This window comes from Rhinoraja longicauda, chromosome 11, assembly GCF_053455715.1.
Source record: "Rhinoraja longicauda isolate Sanriku21f chromosome 11, sRhiLon1.1, whole genome shotgun sequence".
Lineage (NCBI taxonomy): Eukaryota > Metazoa > Chordata > Chondrichthyes > Rajiformes > Arhynchobatidae > Rhinoraja > Rhinoraja longicauda.
In genome coordinates this window covers 22,325,282-22,350,919 of record NC_135963.1, presented here as the reverse complement: position 1 = coordinate 22,350,919, position 25,638 = coordinate 22,325,282, and the positions used below count along the sequence as shown (strand labels likewise).

The 25,638-nt window shown below is 41.1% G+C and overlaps 1 protein-coding gene across 1 annotated transcript in view; it reads right to left on the bottom strand.

The window, feature by feature from the left end:
- The window catches only part of LOC144598366 (ERI1 exoribonuclease 3-like), a 272,324-nt gene extending 247,379 nt beyond the window's left edge, over positions 1 to 24,945 (bottom strand). Inside the window, exons 1-2 of the mRNA XM_078408446.1 lie at positions 24,824 to 24,945; positions 1,704 to 1,965 (exon numbers count right to left, since the gene is read on the bottom strand). Of these exons, the coding sequence (XP_078264572.1) occupies positions 1,704 to 1,958 (255 nt within the window). The 5' untranslated portion in view covers positions 1,959 to 1,965; positions 24,824 to 24,945. The remainder of the gene's footprint in view (positions 1 to 1,703; positions 1,966 to 24,823) is intronic.
- Positions 24,946 to 25,638: the final 693 nt, after the last annotated feature.

Sequence of the window (25,638 nt, the reverse complement as noted above, 5' to 3'; positions counted from 1 at the left end):
GCGTGCAGCGTAGGTTTACTAGGTTAATTCCCGGAATGGCGGGACTGTCATATGTTGAAAGACTGGAGCGGCTAAGCTTGTATACACTGGAATTTAGAAGGATGAGAGGGGATCTTATCGAAACATATAAGATTATTAAGGGGTTGGACACATTAGAGGCAGGAAACATGTTCCCAATGTTGGGGGAGTCCAGAACCAGGGGCCACAGTTTAAGAATAAGGGGTAGGCCATTTAGAATGGAGATGAGGAAAAACTTTTTCAGTCAGAGAGTTGTAAATCTGTGAAATTCACTGCCTCAGTAGGCAGTGGAGGCCAATTCTCTGAATGCATTCAAGAGAGAGCTAGATAGAGCTCTTAATGATAGTGGAGTCAGGGGGTATGGGGAGAAGGCAGGAATGGGGTACTGATTGAGAATGATCAGTCATGATCACATTGAACGGTGGTGCTGGCTCGACGGGCCGAATGGCCTACTCCTGCGTCTATTGTCTATAGGGTAAATGTCAAGTCTTCTGTGAGGCCTGTTGAAATATAGCTTACATTAATTGTCAAGGTTGATTAGAGATTTTAATAGGTTTAAATGTTTTCCAGACAGGAAGGAAAAGGTAAAAATCGCACATGAAATAGACAGAAACTACAGATGCTGGAAATATAAACTAAAAAATCCAAAATGTAAGGCAAGACTGAATCTGGGAAGAGAAACAGAATCACCCATATCTCCCATTCACCATAATTATCCAATTGATAACCATTTTTTAACAGAGAAAAGTCACCAGCCATGACATGGTATTCATGTCTGGAATGGAAGAACACTATATTTGTTAAAATAAATTGCACTATTAGGGTCTACCATTGTAAATTCTATTAACAATTCTTGATTGTTATTAATGAGCATCCATTTGCTGAAACACTTAAATGAATTTTATTTTGTTGATCTGAATGATTCAGATTAGAAAACACCCTTTTCTCTTGCATATTCTGTCATTAATAGATCATCATATTCTCATTTCCCCAATGGTTATCCAATATTCCATTTGCCACTGCAGAAATTATCCAAGATGGAAAAACTCCAGAAAACAACTGCAGTGTTCATCCCATGCCACTAGATGTCACTATTGCAATTAGTAAATATTAAAATGATATATTTACAAAGCAAGCTAAGGACATCTGAAGATAGACACAAAATACTGGAGTAACTCAGCGGGTCAGGCAGCATCTCTGGAGAGAAGGAATGTGTGATGTGAAGAAGAGTTTCGACCTGGAACGTCACCCATTCCTTCTCTCCAGAAATGCTACCTGTCCCGCTGAGTTACTTCAGCAGGTCTGAAGAAGGGTCTCGACCTGAAACGTCACCCATTCCTTCTCTCCAGAGATGCTGCCTCTCCCGTTGAGTTACTCCAGCAATTTGTATCTATCTTCGGAGTAAACCAGCATCTGCAGTTCCTTCCTACACACCAAGGACATCCAAAGTGGATCATATTATAATTATCAGATCATGTCTCTCATGGAACACAAAGCTGTGTTCCTCCAGTTTGGAAATGGGAAGCTTAATGATGTTCTGAGTTTAGAATCTTGGATCAGCAACATATCTTTCCACAAGATTGTTATTATATGGTTGACGTAAGCATTATTGTAAATGGTTAATGTTAACATTGTGAATTAATTCCAAGGAATGTAAGAGCAGAACATTTCCGAGACAAATGTACCTGTGGGTGAATCAGTTGTTTTTCGCATGTCGCTTCAAAGTCCAAAACCAAAAAATTGTGGTAGGGTTGAGGATGGAATGAAGATTTGGATGAAGCCATGTTGTTAACAGCCCACAAAGGTGGCGATGGAATGTTTGAGAATTGCCTATTGGCAATCGATTCTGCACTTGGTCTCTCAAAAGATCTTCCCAATCCAGCACCTTTGTATAAAATGCTAAAGTAGCCACTTCTCATCCAATGGACAAGCTGCACCATTGGATTTCTGTAACAAGAAAAATAATTGAAATTCAAAACAGGAGGAAAGCATAACAATCTGTGTGACTAATTGTGTTCTGAAAACTGTATCCCAAACAAAAATTTGCCCTTTCAACTAGGGATGAATTATTATGTATTGCAGTTTCACAGAAATTTGAAAGAATAAACGAACAACTGAGTCTTGGTCCACTCTGCCCTCACAACTTCAGCCTCCACCACCCAACCTAAAAGACACATACACTTTTTTCTTCATTGATTCCAAGCTTAGAAAACCATTCCAAAATCATATAAACGTAATCATTTGTTTTGTATCAGCAATTTTCACTTTGAATGGCAACACTCTGCAAGTGTACTGGCAGTAGTTCGCAGTATAAAATTTAAAACCCCTGGCATTTAGGTTGAGTGGAGTTCTGAATTTCACACATAAAACATTTGACCAAAGAATGCTTGGCAACCATGCAAGCATGAAAAGCGAGTGTGGTCACTCTTGAATACCACTTTTCACGAGCTGAGCAAATGACAAGCTAATGACAGTCAAAAAGGACGCCTCAGACAATCAGAGGATGAAAGACACCCCCTACATGACCACCCTTTGCTACCTCAGCATTTGAAATCACACAGAAGTTTCCTCTCTTCTGTCCATCCCCTGGGCTGCAGTGCATCGTCCAGAAGGCTCAAACTCTGAGAAGAGAGACTAGAGAAATCTCCGGAAGACATTCACATGGCAATTGACCCCTCTGAGAAACTCCCACCAGGTTCCGACCAACCGTGGATAACCTGGCAGTTTCAACAGATTGCGGACAGGCACGGGGAGGAGCAAATCGAACATGCTGAAGTGGGGATATACTGAAGATGCGGCAGACTGCGAGTGAGGACAGGGCCTCCAGATTATGGAACATCTCCTGAGCTGTGACATGCTGCATGACACATGCACTGCAAAGGATCTTGCAGAGGCCAACTACGTGGCACTAAAATTTGCTTGCTATTGGCAAACAGTTGTGTCTGTACAAAATAATAATAACAAGCTAACTGCCAAAAATAATGATACCAGGAACATCAAGTATTTACAGAGCCTTGAGCAACAAACAATTTGCTGGAGGAACTCAACAGGTGGAGCAGCATCTGTGGGGAGGGAAGGAATGGTCAACCTTCTGGGTTGAAAACCTGCATCTGGACCCTGCATTAAGAGAATCTTAATTTTTATAAGACCAAGTGTAACTATTGCAAAGATAATGTTTTTTTAAGTGATTTCTTGCATGGAAACACACATGTATGGATGCACAGTAGGAATATGCTGAATAACCTTTTATTCCTAAGCTTTTCTTATGCTCAGCAGACAAAGCTCTAGATTTATCCTTGCAGTATTACTATATTAGTCAAGCATAAAAGTAGCATTTAACAAAAGCTTGAAGTCCAATTGAAACCTATGCACAGTAATGTTAACAGCACAAGTGTTTATGGATGCTTTACTATGTTAAAGATAATATAAAGTTAAAATTTTGCTGTGGCTGTTACTAGATGTGGAACATTCAGAATGAGTGCAAAGGAACATACAAAGCTTGAGGATTGAAAGTAAATTTTGAGTCAGAGTAAGGGGGGAAAAAAATGGAAATAAATCAAGTAACAAGGCATATATCCCAAAGAGACATATTCCAGGGAGAGGTTTAATGGATCAAAATGGAAAAGATGGTGGTGGATCAGAGGAAGCAGAGAATAAGAACAAATATCAGTGGACTTACTATTGAACTTCATTATGGATGTATAAAAAGGAAAGCTGTGGAGAGATTTAAAGGCAAGGCTGAGAATCTTGAATTCAATTATCTGGAGAATAAGGTCTCAGAGGAGTTAGGCAAGAATGAGGTGGCAGTGATAGAAACTTTCTCTCAGATGATAACACAGACTATATCTATTCTAGGAATCATACAATTTCTGGGATAGGGGAGGCGTAACTGATCATTAGAGAGGAGTGTACAGTATGTGTTAGATTAACAACTCAATGATAAATCTCAATGACAGCATTAAAGTAGGTGGGGCAGGGAAAGGCTGGACTCAGATTTTTTTTAACTGATTTTTTAAATCTAAAAAAATGCAGTTTCAGATAAGATACAAGAAAGAAAACTGAATTCAGAGTGAAATATCAATCCACCTCTAAGCTTAGTATGAGTTTGTTGTGGTTTAATGGAATTGCATCTCAAAGCATAGGTTTTCCTGCATTTTAGCTGGAGAAGGCTTCAGTCCATTCAGTTAATATTGGTGAGGCAGCTGGATGGAAAATAATACTAATAGTTCTGTGATTGCCCAAAAGGAAGAGAAATGGAGCTGTAAGTTGTCACCGTAGTGGTGAAGACTTATCAATTTTCTTAATTTTGCCAATATTTAAAGAAACAGGATCTTTTCTAGAATATATTTAAGAGCCTGTGAAGTGAATAATAGACATGAGGGAAAAAACATTGATACTGAATTTATTATCCAAAATATAACAGGTAGAAATGAAACGATGAGGATATAGTGCAAAGAGTTTGGTCTGAATATGCACTAAAATGGGGAAACAACAGAGCTACATAAAATAAATTGAAATAGCTGTTTCATCTCCCAAAAAATTGGTTTTGTAATGAATTTGTAAGCATGTGGGGCAGATTATATTTTGCACTTTCTGTACACTTACATGCACAGCAAGTTATAATAAAAGTAATGTATTTTCTGTTTTAATTACGACACTAAATTTAAATCTACTAAAATTTAAGTTGCATACAGAATCGCTCAGAAAACTTGGTAAATTCTTCTTCTTTCGTGTCCATCATCTATGTTTCAGATGTTCGGCCAGGCTCTTGCAGTGGACAGCCTTCTCGTTTGCCACCACTAGATCTTCCAGGCAGCATTGTTCACCAAGAAGTGGGCATCTTAGTAGGTGTGGCATGGATTGTACAGATGTTCCACATTCATATTCTGTGTCTGCCGCATCTGCATATCCCCATTTGCTCATATTGGTCTTGCATCGACGCATCCCTGTACGAAGCATTTTGAGGGATTTCCAAGTCTTCCAGTCACACCTGTGACCAGGTGGTAGCTGTTCCTTGGTTGGGATTGGCCGCTTTTCGTGGTGGTGGTTTTCACTGCGTTTCTTTTCCCACAAGACTAGTCTGGTTGCTTGAGGAGACTGTGACAGTGGCTGGACTGTGTGAAGGAAGCTCTTCCTCGACTTCAGGCAGTTTGGGGCTGGGTGATGGGAGTGACAGGAATGGCGGGTGACCCCAACTTGCCTACTACATTCAGTTCTACCGGCAAATGATCTGCAGATTCCTGGTGGAGCAATAAATTCTTAAAAAAGGCTCATACATTAACTGTTAATTATGTCCATTTACATTTCTTAATCACTTATTTCATTGAAAAAAAACCCAAGTTCCTTCAGTATTTGAATGGTAAACCTAGAATTGAAAAACCTGAAATCTATTTACAGTTGATTGCAAATATATCTACGTTGTAGTACTGATTGTGGAATCACTACAGAAATAGACCAACTGTGTGATACATTAGTTTTAATATTTATTTAATGTAAAAGACAGAAATTGATAAATTTTGGTAATTATTTATTGATTTATTGGCACACAAGATCAGATCAATGTGAAGGTGCTACAATAAACTATATATTATATTTTGCTGACAAAATTCAAATCAGTTAGAAAAAATCATTATTGACAGAACATAATAGAACTAATATCTTCTTGTGCCAATGTTTTCTCTTCCAAGCAGAAAGTGTGAAGGAATTCTCAGCTTATCATTCTAAAAACCTTTAACATATAATATCCTCAACCATAGATGTGGTACCTTGCGGCAAAATATAGGTCAATGAATAGGCAAGGAGAGAATGAAGGTAGAAACATGTGAAGTCGCTCACTTTGTGGAACAAATAGAAACACACACTATTTCAAGTTGGTAAACGTTTGAATATTGTTGGTGTCCAGGAAAACCTGGTATCCCCTTGTGCAAAGTTTACGTGGACGTACAGCTACCAAATTATAAGGCAAACAGCATATTCACTTTAACAACAATGGAATACGTACAAGAGTAGAGGCAACCTTCCTCTAATTCGGTCGAGCCCAGGTATCTCTAATGCTGTGTACGTCTGATCTACCCAAGGATATACTTGTGACAGAGTTAATGCTGCAAGCATTCATCAGATTGATTCCTGGGATAGAAATTAGTTGTATGAGGAGAAATTAAGCAACTGCCATATTTCTCTTGTGTTTAGAAGAATGAGACGTTCTCTTTATGAAATATACAAAGTTCTTTTGAAGCATCAGCGTCTTGGTGTCATGGGGATCTTGGTACCTCTGGCTGAGATGTCTAGAAAATGGGGTCACAATGTCAAAAAACAAAAGCAATCAGCCAGTCAGGATCGATGGGAGAATTAATTTCTTCATCCAGAGAGGAGTGAATCAGTGGAATTCTCAAAAAAAGATATTGAAAAATAAGAGATCAATAGACATAGATCATGAAAATCAAGTTATATAGGGTGATCACAGTAAAGTGCCACTGAGGTAGAAGATCAGCCACAATCTTATTTTCTGTCATTTATGTTGCCACTTAGTTTAGAGTTCAAATGTGAAACCTTTATCAAATGTAGGAACAAAGGAGCAAAATACAAAGTTTCCTGTTCAAACAAAATTTCAATACTGAACAAAAGACTCAACACAAATTCAAGTGTTGTACTAAAAAATTGAGCTGGTACGTTGACAAATGCAAAAGGAAGATGGAGGAGGGAATAGGTAAAAGTGAATAAAGAACCTCTGAACCTTTATCAAATTATTTTTGTCATACTGAGAATTAGAGACAGCTGAATGGAATGTTATTGTGGAGCTGAAATGTTCATTCATCTTTTGGCCTAATAAAAAAAATCGTCAGATTACAATATCAAAATGATAACACAATTAATGGATTTTGATAAAATCATTTAGTTTTAAACAAAAAACTACCTTTCATATCCTGTAACCTAGAATGACTACAGTCAGAAAGAGACCAGGCAGAAAAAAATCTGAACCATCTCCCTATCAAACCAAGCTCAGCCCATCTTTTGTAGGGATTCCGCATGATAATCCCGCTAAATCCCCAAAAGGAGTGAACTTCAGCTTTGTGTAACCATTCTCTGACCAAAGTGAAAGAAGTTGAAACCATTGCGTAGCACTAACAGGGTCAAAAAGGCCAATGTGACACTTGAAGGAAAGCCATCAGTTTGAGTTAAAGGAATGGGAGGGGGTGGGGTGGTAAAGTGCATCACCTTGAACTGAGCTGCAGACATGGTGAAAAGAGAAAAGTGCCAGGTTAAATTGGGGTCAGAATGTAAGAAGTTAATCAGCTTGAATGGGTCAAGATGAACTGAGTGGGAATTTTGTATTGAAGGAGAAAGTGCTCGAGGGAAAGGAGAGAGAGAAAATCCGAGTATGAATTAGACAAGCTGGGAAAGAAGTCAATTTTCAGATGTAGTCTGCCCAATTTATGTTGGAAAACTTAGGAATACACCGGAAAAGAAACGAATGCACTCATCTTGCCCACAAAGGAGGCTAATTTTAGCTAAAATGCCAAATTCACAATTTCATTTTCAATGTTCAGTAACAAACTGCAGCCCGTGCTTTGCTACTGAGTCACAAGTAACGATGGAATGCTGAAAAATAGTCACAAAACCACTAATACCTTCTGGGTATTTTTGTGGAGAACTGATAGCATAATGACCCTTTTTGCCTTACAATAATATCGTAATACTCTTTTAGCCACTCGGGAGCCATTGCCACTGAAGTAAGTCTCAAGTTGCTGGGCTCTGTTTCAGTTTTCAGTAACTTAATAGTTCGTGCAAATGAGATAAATATTTGAAAATGGCTCTGAACACTGCATCATTGGTATTGGGCAAATAATGAAATTGTTATGCCCATTTTCTACCTGCTGCAAAAAGATATCCAGGAAAAATCAATAATCTGAATATCCTGATGTTGATATGAGCAAATACTCAGAAGGTAGAAAATCAGATCAGAAAATTGAGTAATGGGAAGGCTAAACAAAGATTGGAAAATAGAGTGCAAAAAAAAATTAAATTACTGGTATATACCTAAATACAAGCAGTACAATAAAGGCAGCAAATAAAAGCATTGATAAATGTACTGAGATGTATGGGTTTAGTTAATACAGAAATGTGGCTTAAAGAGGATGGAAATAGAAGCTTAATGTTTCTGCATACTGTGTTTTCATACGAGATAGGATAAAAGCAGTAGCAATGTTAGTTCATGGAACAATCACTGCTATGACAAAGAATGGTCTCCAATCTGAAATGTTGTATGTATCGATTCCATAGATGCTGCCCCGACCTGCTGAATATTTACAACATAATCTATTTTTGTTTGACAAAGAATGATATGTTGGAATGATCATCAAATGAGACCATGAGTTCAACTCAAGAACAAAAAGGGAGAATCTCACTGTCGGGAGTATACATTAGAGCTTCCAAAAGTTGGAGTGACACAGTGGTACAGCTAGTAAAGCTGCTGCCTCATGGTTTCAGTGAGGTGGCTTCTATCCTAACCTCCAATGATGTGCGTTTAGAGTTTGCAAGTTCTCTGTAACTGCATGTGTTTCCTCCGGGTGTTCTATTTTTTCTTAACCCAAAAATGTACAGGCTGCTAGATGAATCAGCCACTGTAAATTGGCCTGGCCATTATACTCATTGTACTCAATGGGTTGACGTAGGATTAGTGTGAAAATGCTTACTTGATGGTTGGCATAGACAATGGATAGATCTAGGATCTATCAAAGGGAAATTCAATGGCAAGAAATTTTGAAGTCCTAAAACTCTAGGGTAGTAATGAAAATAAAATTTAATTACTTAATCATTAACTGGGTAAAACAACTTAAAAGGTATAAGGGTAGATAATTCCTTAATTACATTGAGAGAATGTTGTGTTTAAGCCGGTTGCCTAGGAAGAGAAGGATTTAGGGTCAAGGAAAAAGGAAAAGAAACAGTAGGTGAAAAGAGTATCAGGGAGAGCGGTAGATGTGATATTATCCAGTCAGTCTTCACATAGTTATGGGAAAGAACAAAGATAAAAATAGGAACAAACATTCTAAAGTGGCATAAGATCAATTTTACTTAACTGAAATGTGATTTGGCAAAAGCGGACAAGAACCAACCTGGTAGTTGTAAATCAGTCTCAAAGCAAATGGGAAGCATTCAAAATGGTGATTTGAAATGTTCAGAGTAAGTGTGGGGCATTCAAAAAAACATGGCAGGGCTGTCAATGTTTGAGGTCATAAAATGACAAGGTCCTTACAAGATGGAGTGTGGCAAACTAAGGAAAGTTTATCTCACATACCAAGAATTCAACACTGCAGAAAGCTTAGAATATACGAGGATGTTGCCAGGACTAGAGGGGGTGAGCCATAGGGAGAGGTTGAATAGGCTGGGTCTCTATTCCATGGGAGTGCAGGAGGATGAGGGGAGATCTAATAGAGGTATACAAAATCATGAGAGGAATAGATCGGGTAGATGCACAGTCTTTTGCCCAGAGTAGGGGAATCGAGGACCAGAGAACATAGGTTCAAGGTGAAGGGGAAAAGATTTAACAGGAATCCGAGGGGTAACTTTTTGCACACAGAGAGTGGTGGGTGTATGGAACAAGCTGCCAGAGGAGGTGGTTGACGCTGGGACTATCGCATCGTTTAAGAAACAATTAGACAGGTACATGAATAGGACAGGTTTGGAGGGATATTGACCAAGTGCAGGCAAATGGGACTAGGGTAGCTGGGACATTGTTGGCCGGTGTGTGTGAGTTGGGCTGAAGGGCCTGTTTCCACACTGTATCACTCTATGACTCTAATACAAGAACTGTAGGGATAAAATTAAAAGAGAAATGAGAAAAGCAAAGAGGGAGCATGAAAGAATGATCGGTAAAATCATAAGAAAATTCAAATTATATTGTATACACATAAAGTGCAAAGGGTTAACTACAAATGTGTCCGTGACCAAACTGTTAAGCAATATGTGAAGGCACAGGATGTAGGCAAACTCCCAAATTAAAGTTTTATATTTATCTTTACAAAATAGGGGATGATACCCCTGTTGTGTTTTTAGAAGTATGCAAAATATTGGGTGAGATAAGCATACTAAAAGAAGAGGGGTTTAAACATTTTTGATGGCTGTGATCTACTTCACTTTACCAATGTTTCCTTACTTTTTGCTCAGGAAACCTTAATGGGGTCATCGATGAACAAAAATCTACAGGACAGGCAAGATCTGTGGTGAGAGAAATAGAGCTAATGTTTTATGCTAATCATCCTTTGTCAGAAATAGGAAATTAGTATATTTTAACTTACAAAGAAGGGAAGTAGTTAAGGGAACAAAAAGTAATGCTTGTGAGAAGACAGAGACTAAGAGAAAATGGATCTCAGATATTAGCATTGGCTCACAAAGGATGTACAATACTTGTAAATTGCAACTCGCCTGTCATGTTACATAGAGTCATGGTTCGGCCCAACTTGCCCACACCGGCCAACATGTCCCAGCTACACTCGTCCCACCTGCCTGCGTTTGGTCCATATTCCTCCAAACCTGTCCTATCCATGTACCTGTCTGTTTCTTAAATGTTGGGATAATCCCAGCGTCAATGACCACCATACAGCTTGTCCATACACCCACCACCCTTTGTGTGAAAAAGTTACCCCAATGATCCTATTAAATATTTTCCCCTTCATTTAAACCTATGTCGTCTGGTCCTCGATTCACCTACTCTGGGCAAGAAACTCTGTGCATCTACCCGATCTATTCCTCTCATGATTTTTTACACCTCTATAAGATCACCCTTCATCCTCCTGCGCTCCAGGGAATAGAGTCCCAGCCTACTCAACCTCTCCCTATAGCTCAGGCCCTCTAGTCCTGGCAACATCCTCGTAAATCTTCTCTGTACCCTTTCCAGCTTGAAAGTTGCTGCAGTTGTATGAATAGGTGTCATAAGAATGTAAAGATCAGTCCACCTGGGTGACCCAGAGTCAGTTATTAGAATTCTCCACCAAAGTAGATGACAACATGTTTCCCACATTATATTCCATGAATTCTCCACCATATTCCCATCCTGAACTCTCTGGACTCTTACAAGCTTCTAATGAAGCCAAATATAAACTCAGGAGATTGGTTAATAAGACCATATGAATTTGGGGAATAATGCACTGACATGGTTGCAAATGCGTTATTGGGCAGAAAACAAAGAGTACGAATAAATGGTTTATTTTCAGGGTGGCAGATTGTCTAGTGCAGATGCCGCCTGGAGTGGTGTGTGGGCCCTATCTATTAATGTACTATAGCAATGATTAGTCTGAGTTGTTAAAATGCCATATTTCCAAGCTTATTGACAATATACTTGTTTGGATTCAGAGTACAGCAAGGAGTAAAAAATATTTAAGGCATGATGGACAAGTTGAAAGGGTGAGTGAGCTAGAACATGACAGATGGAATATAATGTGGGAAACATGTTGTCATCTACTTTGGTACATGCAACATAAAAGCTGGGTATGCATTTGCTGGGATAAAGGGCAATTGTGCACGTCATTAAAAATCAACGTGCAGGTGTTTCAAGTGTTTTGGAGGGAAATTGGTATGTTGGCCTTTAATACAAGAGCTTTGATTGCAAATGGAACAAAGTATTACTGCAATTGTATGGGGCCTTGGTGAGACTCTATCCTGGGGACAATCTGTATTTTTAGTCTCTTCACCCAAGGTACGTATCATAGAGGAGGTGCAGTGAAGATTCACTGGACATGTTCCAAGGATAGCAGGTCTGCTGAACAAATAGAGAATGAGTAGATTAAGATTGTACTCCTACAGGTTTAGGAGATAGAGAGATTTCATTGAAACTGACAAAATGATTAAAGGGCCAGAAGCAGGACTGGGTTTCTCCTGACTGTGGTCTTGATCCAGAAGGCACAGTTTGACAATAAGGGCAACTGTTTAAGTCTGAGATGAGGAGATTTATTTTTACATAGGCAGTGATAAACCTTTGGAATTCTCTTTCCCTCTGGAGGCTCAGTCACTGGGATTATTCAGAACAGAGAGAGATTGTTTCTGGGCATTGAGGGAATTATGGAAGATGTGGACAGTGCTGGAAAATGAATGGAGGTGAAAGATCAGCCTTGGCAGATGGAGGATAAATGCTGGAGTAACTCAGCGGGTCAGGCAGCATCTCTGGAGAAAATGGATAGGTGATGTTTTGGGTCTGGACATTCTTCAGATGAAGGACAAGGCTCATCTTAGCAGATGGAGGACTAGGCTTAATGTGTCACATGGCCCACTGTTGCAACTTATGATCTGACATGTTCATCTTCCATCATGCCATGTCACAACATTTGCAACACCATTAATTCAACAATTTAAGACAATTGGCCTTTCCAGTTTGTGTCAAAACAGACCAGTTCTGATATAATATCAACCTGTAACATGGACTGAGTTTTACTCTCTCCAAAGATGCTACTTGATCTGCTGGACTTTTCCAGCATTCTTTATTCCACTTTGTCATCATCTACCGTGTCAGGTCTAGCTCAGTTCCAGCATTTCCTCTCCTGTCCCCCGATTGCCTTCTTATACGTTTACCTGGTTTAAAATTACTTTCCTTTGTACTTTGCAGTGGTAAGTGAAACCACTGCAGTGCAATTATTGGTCCAATGAATTCAAAGTGGGTCAAGAGTATTTTCTCATTGCAAAATTTCTTATGTATCCATCTAACCATTCTACAAGCAACACTGGATGGCTGATTTGGAAAATAAAAATGTCACATTGATGCAATTGGACATCTAAGTGCCAAGTCTGGGCAATACAGACAGCTTTTTCAATGTTTAACATTGCTTAACCTGGCAATGGTTAATGCTGACAGAAGTAATTTAATTCCAATGGAGATAAAGCACAAGAAGAAAGACTTCAAATATTCTTTAATGGTGAATGTAAGTTAATGGAGTACATGTCACACTCCTTGGGTCACTAAAGGTTATAGAGAATCTGCACTTCTAACACAAACACAAACAAAATTGGTTAATTAAAATTTGGAGCTGGATTTCAGTCCAGGTTGTCCCCAGTTCACAAATTAAATATACATATTATCTGCTTTCTTATCTCAGAAAAGCATAAGCAAAGTTCTAAGGTTTGTTAAGGCACAAACGTAAATGTGATTCATTTGTGACTGACACGGGAAATTATAGACAATTTAAAAATTAAAATAAGACACAAAGTTGTCAAAAATAGCAGTAGGCCTGAAGATTGGAAACATTCTAGAACTCAAATTAGGATCAAGAGATTGATTAACAGGAATTAACGTGAGAGTAGGTGAAAAAAAAATCCACTGCCAAAGTTTTTATAGTTATGGAAAAAGGAAAAGATTCGAGAAAAAGCATCACAGACCAGAACCCATGTAACCACAGGAACCAACAATTAGTCAAAAAACTGTACTCAAGAGGGTAATGAGCTTGAAACCTGATAAATTCTTTGAATCTGATAATTGACATCCCTAAGTTTCAAAGATGGTATTAGAGATAGTGGTTGCTCTGGTTATCAACTGCCAGAGTTCTTTGGATACTGGAATCGTTCCTGTGAAGAGTAGTAAATGTGCTATTTAGAGAGGGAAGAAACAAGGAATCTCTGAAGCAATAATCTGAAGTCAATGACAGGTACACAGGAGGAATCTACAATGAACAATGCAATAATAGAACATCTTAAAAGTATTAGACTGAACCAAGTCTGCGTGGATTTGTGAAAAGTAAACTCTGACTAATTAATGGAGAGCTTGAATACATAAGGGGTTAGTATATTCGAATTTCAATAAAGAGTTTCAATAAAGTCAGACACAGAAAACTGGTCAACAGCATTAGCGTGAATGGCTAACATGCTGACATGCAAAGAAAATTGGTTATCAGATTGAAAGCAGAGTGGGAAAATAAGCTCTTTCTCAAATTGTAACTAATGCAGGTGCTTGTTTGCAGGTGCTTGAGTCTCAGCTAATTACAATTGACATCAGAAATGTATCCAAGAAGAACAAACGTCTAGATAGTAAGTGCAAGCTTGCTACCAATACCAATCCAGATGAGTAGGGAGGAGTATAAGGTCTCTGAGAGATATGAACAGGCTGTTTAAGCAGGAAAAATATGAGATGAAAGACAATTTGGAAATATGCAAAGTCATTCACTTTGGAGAACATAAAAAAAGTAAATTATTTGTCAAATAGTGAAAAATTGATAGTGTTGATGTTCAAAAAGTGTAGTTGTGCAAGTCACTGAATGCCAGCACTCATTGAGCCTTGGAGTCTTACAGCATGGAAATAGGCTCTTCGGCCCAACTTGCCCACACCGGCCAACATGTCCCATCTACACTAGCTCCACCTGCCTGTGTTTGGCTCATACCCCTCTAAATCTGTCCTAACCGTGTACCTGTCTAAATGTTTCTTAAATGTCGTGATGACACCTGCCTCAACTACCTCCTCGGGCAGCTCATTCCATATACTTTTGTGTGAAAAAATTACCCTTCGGGTTCCTATTAAATCTTTCCTCCCTCACCTTAAACCTCTGGTTCTCGATTCCCCTGCTCTGGATAAGAGACTGTTCATCTACCTGATCTATTCTTCTCATGATAATGTACACCTCTATAAGATCACCCCTCATTCTCCTGCGCTCCAAGGAATAGAGTCCTAGCCTGATCAACCTCCCCCTATTGCTCAGAATCCTGGCAGCATCCTCATAAATCTTCTCTGCACCCTTTCCAGTTTGCCAATATCTTTCCTATAACATGGTGCCCAAAACTGAACACAATAATCTAAATGCAGCCTCATCAACTTCTTATACAACTGCAACATGACCTCCCAACTTGTATACTCAATACCTCTGACTGATGAAGGTCAATGAGCCAAAAGTCTTTTTGACCACCTGTGATACCACTTTCAATGAACATGTGCCTGTACTCCTAAATCCTTCTGCTCGACAATACTCCCCAGGGCCTTACAGTTCATAGGTTCTGCCCATGTTAGTGCTCCCTAAATGCAACACCTCACATCTTTCTGTGTTAAAATCCATCAACCATTCCTCAGCCCAACTTCACTCAAGTGCAGTGGACAAATGGAGAGTGTGTGGTATGCTCTTTTTAATAATGAGTGTTCAACGGCAATAACTAGGAAGCTTTATTGCAATTAGATAAGGCATTCATGAAATTACAACTGAAGTATTGTGTACTATTTTAATCTCCTTATTTCAGAAAGGATGTACTTGCCCTGGAGAGACAGTAGTGAAGCTTCATTAGATTAATTCCTGAGACTGCAGATTTGCCATACGAGGAGAGGCTGAATAGATTGGGACGTTAGTTTAGAAGAAATGTAACTGAAAATAACTGGCAGGATGTAGAGGGGATGATTTCTCTGACTGAAAAGTGTGGGACCAGGGAGCACAAGTACGAAAATAAAGGGAAGCTATTTAGAAATGAGAGCAGAAAAAATATATTTCACTCAAAGTGTGATGAACATTTTGAATTCTGGAGGGCAATTGGAGTTCAGTCATTGTTGTCATTCAAACCAAACGTTGATATATTTCTGGATATACAAGGAATCGAGTTCAGAAACTGGTTCTGAGATGAAAGATTAGCCATGCCCTTGATGATCAGTGGAGCAGGCTCAAAGGGCCTGATAGCTCCTATCTGTACTTAGTTCTTATGTTCCTACATTGCCACGGGGCGGCACGGTGGCGCAGTGGTAGAGTTGCTGCCTTACAGCGAATGCAGCGCCGGAGACTCAGGTTCAATCCTGACTACGGGTGCCGTCTGTACGGAGTTTGTACATTCTCCCCGTGATCTGCGTGGGTTTTCTCCGAGATCTTCGGTTTCCACCCACACTCCAAAGATGTACAGGTATGTAGGTTAGTTGGCTGGGTTAATTAAATGTAAAAATTGTCCCTAGTGTGTGTAGGATAGTGTTAATGTGCGTGGATCGCTGGGCGGCGCGGAGCCGGTGGGCCGAAGGGCCTGTTTCCGCGTTGTATCTCTAAAATTGCCTTAAAATACAAATAAAATAAATTAAATAGATTCTAGAAAATTCTATTATTTTTAATAACTTATTTGCCAAGTGAAGAAGTTCTACCACTGAACAGATTGGAATTGTGCCATGCAGTCTTCTCCTCAGCATGTGAAGCAGCATGCCTGCACCTTTCTTGGTTAATAAATCGAAAGGTGTGTGATGCTGCGATCTTCTCTGCAACTTAAAACTGCATTTTCTCTTTTTCCCCAGTTCTGATGAGGGAGCTTCAACATGAAACTTTAACTCTGTTTCTCTCCATGCTGCCTGATCTGCAGAGTGTTTCCAGCATTTTGTGTATTTGTTTCAGACCTTAACATCTAGTGTTTTGATTATCAATCACAAGCAGGCACCCAGTTACAATTTATACAATACAATACAATATGTAGCACCAACTGGCTTACTTCTACCCATCCAATCGTGAATTAAAGCAGCTAAATTCATCACCTGATAATTATGCAACATGACTCAAGTCCCTCTAAAGAAATCAATGGTGAAAATAACAAATACCGCAATTTTTTTAATTTATTTTTCTGTCTGTCTGTCTGTCTGTCTGTCTGTCTGTCTGTCTGTCTGTCTGTCTGTCTGTCTGTCTGTCTGTCTGTCTGTCTGTCTGTCTGTCTGTCTGTCTGTCTGTCTGTCTGTCTGTCTGTCTGTCTGTCTGTCTGTCTGTCTGTCTGTCTGTCTGTCTGTCTGTCTGTCTGTCTGTCTGTCTGTCTGTCTGTCTGTCTGTCTGTCTGTCTGTCTGTCTGTCTGTCTGTCTGTCTGTCTGTCTGTCTGTCTGTCTGTCTGTCTGTCTGTCTGTCTGTCTGTCTGTCTGTCTGTCTGTCTGTCTGTCTGTCTGTCTGTCTTTCTTTCTTTCTTTCTTTCTTTCTTTCTCAAGTCCCTCTAAAGAAATCAATGGTGAAAATAACAAATACCGCAATTTTTTTAATTTATTTTTTCTGTCTGTCTGTCTTTCTTTCTCAAGTCCCTCTAAAGAAATCAATGGTGAAAATAACAAATACCGCAATTTTTTTAATTTATTTTTTCTGTCTGTCTGTCTGCCCGCCCTCCCTCCCTCCCTCCCTCCCTCCCTCCCTCCCTCCCTCCCTCCCTCCCTCCCTCCCTCCCTCCCTCCCTCCCTCCCTCCCTCCCTCCCTCCCTTGTTCCGTATGTTTGTGCCTGTTGTTTCCGTATGGTCTTCTCATCCACAAAAAAAACAGTACACCAACTGCACAATTTTAGGCCCACCTTACTCACCATTGTCCTGGGGAGTGTTTAACACAAGTTTCATTCAAATGAGTCTTATATTTTTAAAGTTAGAGTGATTTTAAAGTTTAAAATGTTCCTTATTAAACCGATTGCTTGCCACGTTCAGCAAATGATGTCACAGTGGGACCCGCCCCAGGTGACGGCCAATGAGGAAGGGGGGCAGGGAGTCGGGGGCAATGGGGAGGGGGGGGCTAACTTCAACAAATGCACTCCCCCCCCCCCCCACCTCGGACTAGCGGGAGGACCGGCGCCCGTCCCGGCGTGCCTCACACCTAACCTTAATCCCGTGGTGCAGCACGGCACCAGAGGTTGCGGCAGAGGGTCCAACAAGATGTCCGTCGCCGCCGTTCCCCGCCGATCAGCGCTGGACGCATGGGGCCCAGTCAATTAACCTACATACCTGTATGTCTTTGGAGCGTGGGGAGATGGAGTGGGGGAGAGTCCCCCTCTCGGGGACTCTCCCCGTCCGCCAACGGGTGCACGGATCGTTGGGGTTGCTGGGCCCGAAGGGGAGCTTTCCACATAACGGTTCTGGTCCCAAACCTCTCCTGAATGATCCAGCACCCTCTCCTCCCCCACTCCATCTCCCCATAACCCCCCTTATCTCCCCTCCTCCCCACACCCACTCAATCCCCCTGAACCCCCCCTTATCCCTTCCCCCCACTAATCCACTCCATCCCCCCTTAAACCCCCCTCCTCTCCCCCCTCCATCCCTCCTCAACCCCCTTGTCACCCCCCATATCCTACAGCCACGCCCGCAGCAGAGAATTGCACTCAACAGGTGCATATCTATCTATCTATCCATCTATCCATCTCTAAAACTCGCTGTTTGTTTGTGTGTTTTATCAATTGTATATTATTTGGGGCTTGACACAGTCAAAACGGTACACGATAGCGCAACAATTTTAGGCCCACCTTACTCACTATTGTCCTGGGGTTGAAATAAATGTTTTGGGTTTTTTTTAATCACTTTTTTATCTTTCAAAATCTCTTTTTAAAGTTTAATAAATCACTTTATTCTCCCTTTAGCCGCCACCCGTGTATGACGTCACAATGGGAAGTCCGAGTCTGCGCCTGCGCAGTTGGGACCCGTTATATGATCAAGGCTTGCCAGTTCAGTTCCGGCGCAGTAATCTGTATACTAAAACTCGCGTTTGTTTGTTTGTTTATTCCTGAACTACAGCCAAAACGGTACACGATAGCGTGACAATTTTAGGCCCACCTTACTCACCGTCGTCCGTTTGGTGCTAATGGAAGAAGTTTCATTGAAATCGGTGTTATATATTTTAAGTTATTCACATTTTAAAGTTGTTTTAAAAATGCGCATGCAGTTGGGGCCCGTTGATGATACGTGAGATGGGCCATAAGAGTCTCACGCACAGATTGTGGGTGAATGGGTTTGTTATTTGGAGCTTTGGTTGTCAATCATGTAAAAGTTTAAAGGGAATCGGGAAGCGAGCGAGCACCGCTGTGAGTAAACTGCTGGTTGTATTGATTAACGCGTGCTGGCCAGAAGTGGAATGAACGGGGGAGGGAGGTGTTGTAGAGTGCTGTGTTGGTGAGATATGACTTAAGAGCGTGGGTGAGCCAGGAAGCTGTGTGCGCAGAGTGTGGAATGCCACCAGGTTGTCTCTCCGTGTCAGGGAGGGGGGGGAGGGGGGGGGATGGGGGATGGGGGAGGAGAGAGACGGGGGAGGAGGAGGGGAGGGGGGAGGGAGGGAGGGGTGTAGGAAGGGAGGGAGGAAGGATGGGAGGAAGGGGGGAGTAGGGGTGTGGAGGGAGGGAGGGGGGAGTGGGGGAGGAGAGGGTGCTGCACCAATGCAGGAGTGGTTTGGGCCCAAAGTGTCCACTTGATCTAGTAAAGTTTAAAAATTCATTTTTCCACTTACCTTGCCCGTGTTCAGTGTTGACGTCACAATGGCACCCGCCCGAGTGACGGGAGAGATGGCAAATGAGGGGGGGGACTGACTTTAACACATGCCCCCCGGAGGACCAGCGGGACTGCCACCCGTCCCGGCTTCCCAGGAGTGGGGGAGAGTCGGGGGAGGGGAGAGTAGAGGGAGTGGGGGTGGGGGGGAGGGAAGGGGGGAGTGGGGATGGGGGTGGGAGCTACACCGATGCAGGAAAGGCTTTGGATTAACGGTTTTTTTAACTTTAATAAATTTGATTGCCTCTACCACCTCCCCCACACCTGGGGTCCGGCGCGACCTGATTGGCTACCTCTGTGATCGACGTCACAATGGGAACCCAACGCGTCTGCGACTGCGCAGTTGGGGCTTGTTGATCTAATACTTACGTAAGATGGCCGCCGCATCCGCGTGTGTGCAGTTGAGGGAGGGTTGCTGCTTGGAGTGGGGCGGAACTTGCCCGAATGACGGGAGTGGCAGCCTATGGGGGAAGGAGAGCTCTTCTGCTGCTGGCCGCTGCGATGGCTGCACCGGGGCCACGGTGAGTGGCTCCCTCTCCTCTCCCTCCTCACTCGCCCCCGGGGGGGGGGGGGGGGGGAGGAGTTTTAAGTGCGGTTGAGGGGGGATGGAGTTGGTGAGTGTCGTCAGTTGGGGGAGGGTTGCCGGGCCCGTGGGAGAGGTGTGGACCCAACAGGTCTAGTTCTCATTAAAAATGGAGAAGTGTCTGTGTAAAAGATGTTAATATATTTTCCATGTTGATTTATTTCTAGGGCTGTTATAAAGTCATGCAGCACAGAAACCGTCCTTGCAACCCAACTTGTTGACCAAGATATGTATCTGAGCTTGTCTCATTTGCCTGTATTTGGCCCATATTCCTCCAAACCTGTTCCATCTATGTACTTGTCTAAATATCTTCTAAACATTGTCATTGTTCCCATCTCTACTGCTTCCTCTGGAGACTTGTTCCATATACCCAATGTGTGGAAAAGTTGCCCATCGATTCTCTTGTAAATCTTTCTCCTTTCACCTTAAATTTATGCATCCTAGTTTTAGACCCCCTTATCCTATGAAAAGACTATGACCATCCACCTAAGACAGACACAAAAAGCTGGAGTAACTCAGTGGGTCAGAAAGCATCTCTGGAGAAAAGGAGTAGGTGAGGTTTTGGATCGAGACTCTTCTTCAGACAGTCAGGGGGAAAAGGGGAATGAGAGATATAGATGGCATTTAGGACAATTGAATGGAAGATATGCAAAATGGAACAATAATCAAGGGAATGTGGAGCACGCAATGGTCCATTGTTGGCTGTGGGATAGGGGATAAGTTATACAGACAGTGGAACTCAACAGGACGACAGTAAAGCCAGTACGACAACTAGGGTGGGGGAGGGATGGAGGGTGAAGGGTTGCATGGGCCACCCGAAGCCAGTGAAATCAGTACTCACACCACTGGGTTGTAAGCTGCCCAAGCAAAATACGAGGTGCAGCTCCTCCAATTTATGTTTAACCTCACTCTAATAATGGAGGTGGCCCAGGACAGAAAAGTCAGTATGGGAATGAGAAGGGGAGTTAAAGTGATTGGCAACCTCCCCCACCCTAGTCATTGTACTGGTTTTGCTATAGTCCTATTCAGTTTAAAGTTGATGTCCGAGTTTCTTGGAAGAAATCAAAAGCGTTGCTCGTGTGGTTGAGGTCACTTCAATTGCAACATCAAATTATTGCACCACAGCCTCACCAGGTTAACTTCAACAATAGATTTTTCTCTAATTTTCAACAGCGAAAGACCAGTATTCCAAGTGTGTTGTTCCCCCAATCGATGAGTGCAACATACATTATTCAAATTTCATAACCCTTACTTCATGAAGCTTGCAACTCTGTCATTCACACACAACCTTCATCATGGCGAGAAAGACATCAAACCTTCTGAATTGAGATGTTTTTCTGAAATTCACTGACACGTAATAGGTTGTCATGTGCCTCACAAATTAATTGATGGGAACACTTTCAGTCTACACATTAACCGACTGCAAAACTAAACACCAATGGATAATATATAGCTGTAGGCCCTAATGGCTGGCTCCATTCAATAATATTGTAACTGATCCTGTATCTCAAATCCACTTTGAGACATGATCTACAACACATTCTAAAATCTACTGATCTGCCAACCACTGACCATCCTTACCCAGGGGTAGAAATGTTTCAAAGATAAATCCACAAAGAGAAACTTTAGTGCTTCTCAATCCAAATCGACTACTCCATTATCCTGATACTACTCATCTAATTCTAGACCCTCTAGCTTGAAGAATAAGCCCCATGGCATCCACCCCATTATTCCCTCTCAGAATCTTGCTACATTTCAATGAGGCTGAGACCAAAGAATGCATCTTCTGTATAGTAATGTGAACTAACACCAATTGCATTTAAAAAAATCAAAAACGGGCATATTGGGCTCTAATAAAACATAGCAGTGGAGGCAAATTTAAGATATAATACCATAAGATGCAGGGTAGGACATTTTCGGGGCGGGAACATAATTTAAACATGAAATTTGTCAAAGAGATAAGGGAGAAATGGAGATGCATACAAAAAGCTGGAGCAACTCAGGGCAGGCAGCATCTCTGGAGAGAAGGAATGGGTGATGTTTCGGGTCGAGAGAAACATCATCCATTCCTTCTCTCCAGAGATGCTGTCTGTCCCGCTGAGTTACTCCAGCATTTTGTATTTATCTTCGGTTTAAACCAGCATCCGCAGTTCCTTCCTACACAGGAAGAAATGGAGCATCTTTACAGATAAATACAGGTGTTTAGTTCAGGTTACTGAGAAAATACAATAAGGAAATTTGCAGTAACGAGTATACATTAATCAGGATTTAATACAAACCAAAATGGTTACAATCGCTACGCATAAAAATGTATCAAAAATATGTTATATCTGAATGTAGTTTCTTACCAAAGAAATAAAATTGGACAAAGTAAAATTATCAAGCAAGTCACTGGATGGACAAGGATTTGACTGCCAAAAGCCGGGAGATTTGATGAAAGTATTCAAATTAAGGAAATAGACACGATAAATAATTTCCAGTAGGTAAATCAAAGACAAAAGGTCATTATCAGGATGGATAAAAGCAGATTAATCTAAACCTTTTCATGCAGCGTTATTAAAATGTAGAATGCTTTATCCCAGTGGTGATCAATAATAAGTCAATTATAACATTCAAAATGGCACTGGATAATTGTTTGAATACATAAGGTTTTGCAAAGAGAAAGACTAGTTTGAAAGTAACTTCACAAAATGTTCTAATTTCTGTGTAAGCCCCAACTTGTGCAATAAATATTTTATACAAACATTGACAAATCTCAGCATTCCAATGCTCACAGTAGTTCATGGATATACTGTTATACAACATTTTCTACAAATGGAAGCTATGTAAAGAGACATTTAAAGATGTATTGTTTTTAAAGTTTTAAATCATTATCAGATTGCCAATGCTACATCGCACAATGAATGGGTGCGGCAAGTATTATTTCCAGGAAACTCGGACATCAACCTTGAATATTAACATTGGCAGTGTCCTGGGGAGGAGGGGGACACTCACATTTTTAATGATAATTTTAATTGGATTAAGATATCTTGGAACACAAGTAATATCTTTGGGAGAATACATGTTGGGAACAAGGAGAACAGACACCAAAGGAGAAATTACAATCTAGAATTTCAAAATAGAATATAGATCTGTAGGGGGATCAAGGAGGATTGAGGCACAGCTGTCTTGAACTCAATAAAATTGTAGATGATGTTTTGTATATCTTGGAGCTGAGAGTTTTGGGGATTGATAGAGACTGATAGAACTGGGCAGGCCAGAATTATTCAGCTTTGTCAAAATGTTAATTTGCTAGGATAGGATCCCAATGGCAAACTAGAAAACACTGGAAACCGTATATGCTCAGATTGAATGAATAGAATTGTGAAATAAAATATATTGCCAGTAAAGGTCTAAGCATTTGAAACAGGCAACAGCTTGAAAGTAAAAGCACTGATAATCAGTAAAGAACCTGTTGACAATTCTTAATTATGTTTAACACCTTAATCTGTATTTACAATTTTTTGATTATAGAAGAAAATATGGAATTTGTTTTTCACAAGCATAGAGAGTAGAAAATTGTTAATATGCGAAATAGAGTTCCCTTATGGATGGTTGTAAGGTAAGGCAACAGGGCGATCTAATGTACCACAATACCATGTGCTTGAAATGTCTGACAATATCAGTAGAAATATCCAGCAAAATAAAAATTCCAGGGAAGAAATGATCAGTAGGAAAGAACTGGTTTAAATCGAGGGTAGACATAAAATGTTGGAGTAACTCAGCAGGACAGACAGCATCTCTGGAGAGAAGGAATGTGTGACGTTTCGGGTCAAGACCCTTTTTCAGACTGGAATGGGTGACGTTTCGGGTCGAGACCCTTCTTCAGACTGATCAGTCTGAAGTAGGGTTTCGACTCGAAACCTCACCCATTCCTTCTATCCAGAGACGCTGCCTGTCCCACTGAGTTACTCCAGCATTTTGTGTCTACCAAGGAATTGTCAGTGTCATCAATCCCAAATGTTAATTTCAATGACAGATGCTATGAATTCATTTTGTCAATTTCTTTATCTGTATCAACCTGGTTTTGTGAGACGTAGTGATAGTGGAAAGTACAACAGTACAAAAGCACAACACAGATGCATGAAATTTGAAATAAAAACAGAAAATGGTGTAAACACACATCAGAGGCAAGGCAAGTGTTTCAGATCAATAACCTTAATTCCAGCATTTCACTTGTCATGATAAAAAGTACGCTGCGAGAAAATTTGGTTTAAACAAGACTCATCTTAGCAATACAATAAATCTAAACCAAATTTAATGACATGAAAACTGGCACAAAAATTTCAACACATGAAGTAAAAAAATTAAAACATTATATTGCTTGTGTTGGCAAATTTGATCATGGTAAACCCGAAGGGTCAAAGGTACCTATTAAACATACGTGGGAGAACTGGAATACATCTGCACCTCAAAGAATATAAAACCACGAGAAATTCACATTTCACAAACAAAAACTATTGGAAAACACAAGTTATGATGTGAAAATTGCATCCTGGTTGTCACGCTACCATTTCACCTTTCAAAAAGCGACACGTTTTTTCTTGTTTAAATGTTGATTTATTAACTTTCGTTTTAAGTCATGAGTTTCAAGCAACGGAGAACACGAGAGTAGTTTCTCAGGTTGGGGAGGAGTCAGTCAAGAAGCGGTATTTTGCAAATGGACAATTCGCCTCCTGCTGAACCGAAGCAAGACAACAGATTTAAAGGATGAAGGGGGGTGGACAAAACATTTCAAGTTGTCAGAAGTGCCATTACCCCATAGCCAAGCACCCGGTAATTGGAAAAGTGCAGCGTTCCTGCACCTCTAATAGAGGCTCTAACCAAAAGTTTATTTGAGTTGTCAAAGAGGCTCCGCTCCCTCGAAAGGAGCGTGGCCCTTCATTTTACCCTTTGCCTGACAATACACACACACGCCAGAAGCTCTCCCCGCGTTTTAAACGACAATAAACCCAAAGAACCACTTTGAATCAACAACCTCGGCCTTACTCACCCAACCTATCCTGCTTGCTGAGCCTGTCGTTTGACCCGGATCGTTATTGACACTTCCAATGGCCACTCAGAGCCCGGCCTTTGTCCGGAAGTCGGTGGAGACAGCCAATGGGCTTGGTGGGAGGCGGGCTGAGTGCCCCCGAAATTATCGTCATCGGGTTTGGTTGAGAGAACAACATGGCGGCGCTTCTCGTTTGGGGCGCGGTGGCATTCTGGGAGTTGTCGTCCGAATGACCCGGCGACCCGCTCCCCGGGGTCAGAACAGACGCAGTTCGGACCACTCTCCCTCAAAAGTTCGTGGGTGCGCGAACCAGCGCCGAATATTTACTTACAGTTTCATAAAGCCGGCCCCTTAGGTCATTTTTATCTACAATGTTGACCTATTGGCAACTTTTTTTTTACAAATGTCATGATGAACCTCAGTGACTGAGGGAGGCGATCTTTGGCTGCTGCGAGCCATGACAATAGTTGGCGGCCTGCTAATAAACTCCCCCTGAAATGTAATAACATACGCAAAATACCATTTCATCTCTTTCTAATGTAAATGTGTTATGAATGCATCACGTTTCTCACTGTGTGCTCTGGACTACAGATGCCTTGCATTCTGAAGTCTTCTGTGCCTTTGACTTTTCTGGGTACAGGAGGCTGGGAATTGTAGTTTAATTCAACATCCCCATTCAACAGATTGCGAGGAACTACGTTCAGTCTTGCCGTAATGTACCGCGAATTTTCAATTAGTTTTAATTTCATTGCCACTTGCAAATCTGAATGACGTTTTGTTTCAGGTTAATTGTAAGTTTAAATAAAGTTTCATGC